The following is a 7645-nucleotide window of genomic DNA, read 5'->3' as shown; positions in this document are numbered from 1 at the left end:
TTTGACTTAAAAACATTATTGACTTTGCACGTCAACAGGAATGTAGTTGTAGATATCATCGTTTACCAAGCGGTAGCCTTATGGAACGTTACGAGGCTGTGTATATACACTGATGGAATGCGAGTTGGTCCATGGGGAGTGGATCAGCCGGGAACGGGCACGGCTCCGCCACGGCACCCTCGTCCGTAATCGGAGCACAAGCCGGTGGAGTCACGCCGCTGGAAATCCCCTCCACGTCGGCGCAGTACCACGGCATCTTGCTCGGCTTCGCCAGCGCCACCGTCACGTTGGAGATGCAAATCCCTCTAAACGGCGCGTTCGGGATCCCCTCCAGCCTCGCCGCCGTCGTCACGTTGCGCGCCACCACCTCACTGTAGCTGATGCCGTCGACGACCGGGATCGCGTTCGGGTCGTACTTGTCGTCCGGGTGGGACTTGTAGCTGCCGGTCATCCAGAAGACCCACTTCATGCCGTCCAGGTTCATCCTCCGCACGTACACGTCCCGGACGTAGGCTCCTCTGCCCACCGCCGTCTTGATCCGGACGCCGGACTCGGAGCCGAAGGCGGTGATGTCCTCCGCCCTCACGTCTTGGATCCCTCCCGACATCTCGCTGCCGAGGGCGATGACGGCGCTGGTGGGCGAGATGCAGGTGAGCCGCCGAACGACGATGTGCTGGCTCGGCATTCCGTAGGCAATCCCGTACTCGTCCCACCCGCTTTTGATGGCAACGCAGTCGTCGCCGGAGACGATGTAGCAGTCCTCGATGCGCACATTGGAACAGGAATCTACAGCAACATCAGCAGCTCATCATTCTATAATTTGGATTAATTCAAGGTCAAATTCGCATTGCTAAATACCAGGGTTGATTCCATCCGTGTTCGGAGAATGAACTGGTGCAAGGATTGTGATCCCCGAAACCACAATATTGCTGTGAAAATCAATAAAAAAAATTCAAAAATAAAACTAATCAATGCAAATGAATTAAGTCAATAAGAAAATAAACAACCTGCTATAAACAGGGTGGATGTTCCAAGCGGGAGAATTGAGCAACGTAAGGTTGGATATGAGGATCTGGTCGGAGTGCATTAGTTCGATGAGATAGCCTCTCGTGTACTTCAACCTGTTGCTGCGAAATTTTGACCACCAGAAGTCGCCTTGCCCATCGATCGTTCCATTGTTTCCTGAAATTAATGTGCAAACAATTAATATTCGAGCGTGATTGATGAACACCAGCAAATCAATTTAATTTAATTTGTTGGCGAAAATTGCATGCCTGTGATGATAACATCAGTGAGATTTGATCCGCCGATGAGACTGCTGTATCTTCCACCGGGACCATCCCTTCCTCTACCGTAAGACGGCAATGGATCGACGATTGGCCATTCGTTCATCTCCTGTTGAGTGTGTTAAGAATTGAGGAAACAGACTGAGGCGGTGGAATCGTTTGCAGGAATGATGGAATTGATACCTGAGTGGCGAGGATCACGGCGTCGCGGTGGAGGAAGAGCGTGAAGGAGCTGGTGAGGTTAAATGGCCCGGTGAGCCACCGTCCGGCAGGGACGAAGAGCATCCCTCCTCCGTCGGAGGCGAATTGGCCAAGGTACGACACTGCGGCCCGGAACGCCGCGGTGTTCGAGGTGGCGCCGTCGCCCACCCCGCCGAAGTCCGCCAGTGACGCCGTGTGCGCCCGGCAGGCGGTGGCGGAGTACTGGAACGTCGTCTGTGCATCTCCGGCGGCCGCGCCAGCAAACTGGCTCTTTCTTCTTGTGCACTCCGCCGGTCCGATGAACGTGGCCGTCGTAAGCAACCATATCGACAGAACCAGCTGGCAGCGAGAAGCAATCAAACATTAATTGTTACCGTGATTTATGTTCTAAATGGGTGATATTCGAGAACTGTACCAGTGGGAGTGAGATGCTTCTGCTTCTTCTCTGCAACTCCATTTGCTTTTGCTGAGGGGACGCCATTGGCGACTAAACGCAGCCTATGTTCTGAGATTACACCCAGACAGAGCGCGAGTGCATTTATAGAGGCCTCTGTTCAGAGAACGATCGATGAGGAATAAAATGAAGAAAAAAAACTGATATCATCCCGTGAAGACTTGTCTCGTCTGCATTCGCTCCCGTGTCCCTCGTCGCCGCTCACGGGCTGTCGGTAATTGGCCTGGGAGACAAGCGCGTCACGGGAATGAAACAAGCAACCCAACTGCAGGCGGAATAACCGAGACGCAGCAGCAGAGACTCGTTCATTACCAGTCACCACAAGCAATCAGTACTCGATCCGCAGTTGACTCTTCAGTTCATTATTTTATATTAAAAATGATTAAGTAATTCAAATCTGGATGACCGTACGTTATTTTATATAGATCATAGATGGTGTCTTGATATTGCTCCGATAGCTGAAGAGTACAAGTATTTTTAGTAAAAAAAATTTAAAAAAATCCCACCGGTGCCATCTCAATCATCGAAAAAAAATTAATATTTTTTAAATAAATATTATTATAAATATTTAATTTTATTATTTATAATAAAAGATGGAATTTGACACCCTAACAGTCCAACACGATTGACCCTACGACCAAGCTGCAGTTGATCATTGCGAGGAGAGTATTTTTCTTGATTTTATCGAGATTCGACACCTTACCCATTGTAACAATATCTATCTCATATTAGCCAATTCAACCATGTCCCAGGCCATATTTAATTTTATTAATAAAATTTTAAAAAATAATTTCATATATTGTTTATTTATATAATTGGAAGCAGTCATCAATTAAACCATGTAACAATAACTTTATCTCAAACTTCACTATTTTAATATTAGTAAAATTTTAAAAATAAAAATATTTTATATTAACTAATTTAGAAACAAATAATAAATTATTGTAATACTATTAATATACATTTTAATTATATTTTTTTTAAAAAAAAAAATATCAATCATTTTTAATTTCGAGGAAGGAAAGTCTCGACACGGCGGTAAAATTATTATGTGACCTAGAGAAAATATCTTCGAGTACTAGATATAGACTGAAATCCAAACAAAAGGCTTACGCATCTCACATCATTCTATGTTTTTGAATACTCAATTAAGGTATACCTAGTATGTTTGTGAGATGCTCATTGCCTAGATCTATAGGATCATGCTGTCACGCCCCCAAAGGAGTCCCTACCGAAAAATTTCGGTAGCATCTCCCCTGTACCAGTGACAATCTGAAACATATATACATACAAAATACATCAGTCACATGCGGCTAGAATATATACATAACCACGCAGTTTATATTCAGCCTATTCGGCTAGAACATAATAAAACACAACCACGCAGTTATATATATACAATGAACAACCCACTCGGCTGCATTAAAAACCAACACAGCGGAAAAATGATAACAGAAAACCCAATACAACACACACCAAATACAGAAAATATCAAATACAAATAAAACATATACAAAACCCGAAACAAACTTCGGATGTGACGTAGGACCCCATAGACAGGATACTCCGAGCGACACTCTAACCATCTACCGGAAAACATAACATATATATGCGGTGGTGAGTATAGGTAACTCAGCCGGTAATAGACAGGATAGTGCATGATCTATAAATAAATATAGAGATCAAAGTATATAGTCTCAGTAGAGAATAAAGAATATGATCATACTAGCATATCCAATAAACACAACTACCAGTACAGTCTATCTCACATAGTATAACGATCATAACTGACATACAAAAATTGCACATACTACAACTGACAAATGATAAACACATACCCAATCTAGAAACGACACATGGTACAATGATCAGTAAACTCACCGGATCTGCAACAAACTCACTCATGACACCTGTGCAATATAAATACAACTGCATATGCATGTAAAATAAATGACATGTATGCAGCATGTCAACCATATGCAACAAGCATATCTCAAACAAGTGCAACAACCACAATTACATGCATCTAGTATCTACTAGGTATGTATACAAATATATCTCCAAAGATGCATCGCACATCATGCAAAAATGTGTATGCATGCTCCATGGTCATCCCCGCCACCTCTCTAGACACCACGACCCCTGTATGGCAGAGAGGCTCGGGTCCGTGACAAACCGTACTAGCCTCCAGTACATGCACCGCTATAGGCGGCCGAAGCGGACAGTCAGCTAAGTAGTTATCTAACTACATAGCTAAGGGTCCCTGACCACTCACATCTCTAGCCCTCTGACTACTGTACCATCAAACTCACTACTCCAGAGTGATCGAGGCTGATAGAACACTAAGTGACCGAGTAAGCGCAACAGGACTAGCCCCACTCCTAGCTACCACTCTCCATCAGTGACAGAATGGACAGCTATAAAAGACTGACAACCCTCTCAACCACAAAGGAGACGAAAGTCGTCAGTATACAATGAATGATAAACATGATATATATATACATAATCACGATACGGACACCGTCATCATCCATGCAAACTCTAAATCCGCATAAGTACCCCACAACATGAGTATAATTATCATGATACCTCCACATATCCCACCAAACACATGTACACACTACACATGTATAATCAACCAAACATCTCCAAAAATCCCACTAGACACATGTACACAGAACATAGGTACGATCAACATGTATCCTCCAGTAAAACACATCAGACATTTGTATATACAATAAATATACAATCAACACAACTCCTCCAAAAGTACATAACAAATACATGTGTGTGTACATACAGTATGAAAATGTAAGGTCAACATGATGACTCTTATAACACATACCATCCTATGTACAATCCCCATCATACGCACAATCAGCATGATAATACAAACAACCCGACAATCCCTACAATACATACTCTACACGTGTGAACATAGCAGAGTAGATATCAACAGTAGAAACTGTATATAATATAACTATAAAACCTCAAAGATCAAACATAAGTATCAAGCAGGAAAGTAACAAACGAACACGATATAAGGTAAAACAGCCTAATCCATCACATAACCATGCACTAAGCTCAATAAAAAAATCTACATAGAGCCAAGGAAGAAATACCCGCCTTTATTTGTAGATCGTGTCAAGTAATTCCGCGTCGAAACACTCATCCTATATCCAAGTCATGCATCAATCAGTATATATATATTTTATTTAGCTAAATTCATATGAATTAAATAGTTAAATAAATCTCTAACCCAACTAGGATCACTCCAATCAAATCTAATCTCTGACTAATCCCCCAAATAATCCTTAACCATACAACCTTATTAGAATAGGTTTATATATGAATCATCTCTAAAACTCCTCCAAATCAACACATCATTTAATCTAATAACAAATCCATCTCTTAATTACTAATCCACCACATAATGATATCAACCCACAATAACCTATCATAAAATCAAATCTCCGTCATAAATCCCCATCAACCTAACATCATCATCAACAACTAGCCCAACCACCACATAATCAATCCAACGAATTCGATTAACGATTATGTAGTCATCTACAACAAACCACTCAATTTATCAACCATACCGCAACAACGTACAATTCCAAATCTACTACATAAACAAAACAATCCAAGACTATCAACTGAGTATGCCTTAACCAACTCAAATTCTTATTCTAGTCACATATCTATTTCACCAACTAATTAATCATGCTAGTATAAAAATGAATTCAAATCTGTATCAATATGAAGCTGAATAGATCTTACCTCAATCTAAAACTGCAGCCACCCCCTTTAATGAATAAATCCGAAGTTGCTGTGGAGAAAAATGGAGCTTCCCCACCAATTCACCGCTGGTCCGGCACAAATAGAGGAGATAAGAAACTTAAGGCATTTCATCAAACTCCTGTTATGTACAAGAAATGCCACTGCCCTAATCAATTCTACATAAATTAAACGCCCAAATTCCACAGTTAGATCAAACTTCTTACCTCCAAGAAGACAAGGTAGCTACAACAGAAGGTAATAGGATCTGTCCAGAGATGAAAAGGGTACTGCAATTCTGATGAATGGGAGGTGATGAACCTTCTTGATGGAATCGTCACAGCTCTGCTCATATCCGCAAGCGAGTTGAAGAGTTTTCCCTCACCCCTACTCGTCAATTCCCCCTTCCTGACAACAAGATGAAGCTAGGGCTTGAATCCGTAGTCACGTAGAAAGAACGAGGGAGGGCGTCGGCTCGGAGAGGAAGAACACAGGGCAATATGAGGAGATCAGCAAACAATGGAATCAGGGAAAGCTCAGGAAACCTACCTTTATCGCCGACTCGCGCGCTCGGCTCCCACCGAGTTCTTGGTGTCCGCGACTAGGGCTGGCACCGATCGAGCTTCGACGACATTTTCCCTCCGATAATGCGACGAAGCCGAGATCACAGTGGAAGAAGCCTCTCCGTCGGTGTCGGGTCGTCCGTGTGCGAGAGAGAAAGGGGAGGGAACTAGCGCTCGGCGTGGCTCCTCGCTCGTCGGCGTCATTGCCCGGCAATAGATCGAGTTCCCGAGAGTTGGCGGTGAGGTGAAGAAGGCGAGGATCGGGAAAAGGCAGAGGGCATTCGGGATAGGGGAAGGAAAGAAGCTGAAAATCGATTATATTTTAAAGGAATAAGATTAATTTCCTCTTATGCTTAGGTTTAAACAAATTAAACCCTAAGTTACTTCTTTAATCAACTCCCATTTGATTCGGGCATTCCAAATAGGCCTTCACTGTACCCCAAATTCATCCCCTCAAAACGGGCCATACAAACTCCGTTTAAATCCCGAAAAATTTCTCAAAATTTTCAAAAAATCCAATAAGATTTTTCGTCCAATAACATTTATTATTTAATTTTACGGTATTTTACACATGCTTTCTATGGGTTAGATCTAGACTAAGGCAAAAATAATTTTGCAATCCTGGAGAAATAGAAATTTTTTTAAAATATAAGTAAATAATTTCTGTAGAATTTGTAAAACATTTGAAAATTTATTTGATAACAAGAGTCCTAGTCTATAGTGCACATTCCCAGTCATCTTCATAGATTATTGAATTTAGTTTTTGGTAGTGATTTACTGAAAATATCAGCTAAATTTAACTTGGACTCAACATAGTTGAGTTGAATGTCTCATTTGGCGATATAATCTCTAATAAAGTGATGTTTGATTTCAATATGCTTGATTATTGAATGATGCACTGGATTTTTGGTTAAGTTGAATATGGATTTTTACATTTTTGTATGCTAAGTTAAAGTTTTTTAATGTGTGCATCATCCATAACAATTATGCTACACACTCACTCATTGCTATGTACTCAGCTTCAGTAGTAGATAAAGTAATACAGTATTATTTTCTTCTGAACCAGCTGACAAGTGATAGTCCAAGTAATTGACATCCACCACTTGTACTTTTATGATCTATTCAACAGCCGACATAATCTGAGTTAGAGTAACCATTAGTTCAAAATTAGGTGTTCTAGGATACCAAAGTCCTATATTTGGTATGTCTTTTAAATATCTAAAAATTCTTTTTACATTAGTTAAGTGGGATTTCTTAGCACAGGTTTGATATCTAGCATACATACTAACTGCAAATAAAATATCAGGTCGACTTGCAGTTAAGTATAAAAGGCTGCCTATGACACTCCTATAATATTTTAG

General features: G+C 41.3%; 1 protein-coding gene across 1 annotated transcript; it reads right to left on the bottom strand.

Annotated features, from left to right (window-relative positions):
* Positions 1 to 2038, bottom strand: LOC122037775 (probable polygalacturonase). The gene is made up of 6 exons (XM_042597225.1): positions 1903 to 2038; positions 1470 to 1826; positions 1275 to 1395; positions 1008 to 1182; positions 859 to 929; positions 1 to 786 (listed from the first exon to the last, which is right to left on the bottom strand). The coding sequence occupies exons 1-6, from the start codon at positions 1966 to 1968 to the stop codon at positions 89 to 91; spliced, it is 1488 nt and encodes a 495-aa protein (XP_042453159.1). The 5' UTR covers positions 1969 to 2038; the 3' UTR covers positions 1 to 88.
* Between the last annotated feature and the right edge of the window lie 5607 nt (positions 2039 to 7645).

This window comes from Zingiber officinale, unplaced genomic scaffold (assembly GCF_018446385.1).
Source record: "Zingiber officinale cultivar Zhangliang unplaced genomic scaffold, Zo_v1.1 ctg79, whole genome shotgun sequence".
NCBI lineage: Eukaryota > Viridiplantae > Streptophyta > Magnoliopsida > Zingiberales > Zingiberaceae > Zingiber > Zingiber officinale.
Note: the sequence above shows the minus strand (reverse complement) of the source record. Positions and strands in the feature narration are given on the sequence as shown.

Excerpts from the sequence above, each read along its gene's own strand:
- LOC122037775 (XM_042597225.1), bottom strand. The coding sequence starts at position 1,968 with ATGGCGTCCCCTCAGCAAAAGCAAATGGAGTTGCAGAGAAGAAGCAGA. Across the intron at positions 1,183-1,274 it reads CACTGATGTTATCATCACAG|GAAACAATGGAACGATCGAT; the intron begins GCATGCAATTTT and ends CATTAATTTCAG. Across the intron at positions 930-1,007 it reads ATCCACCCTGTTTATAGCAG|CAATATTGTGGTTTCGGGGA; the intron begins GTTGTTTATTTT and ends TGATTTTCACAG.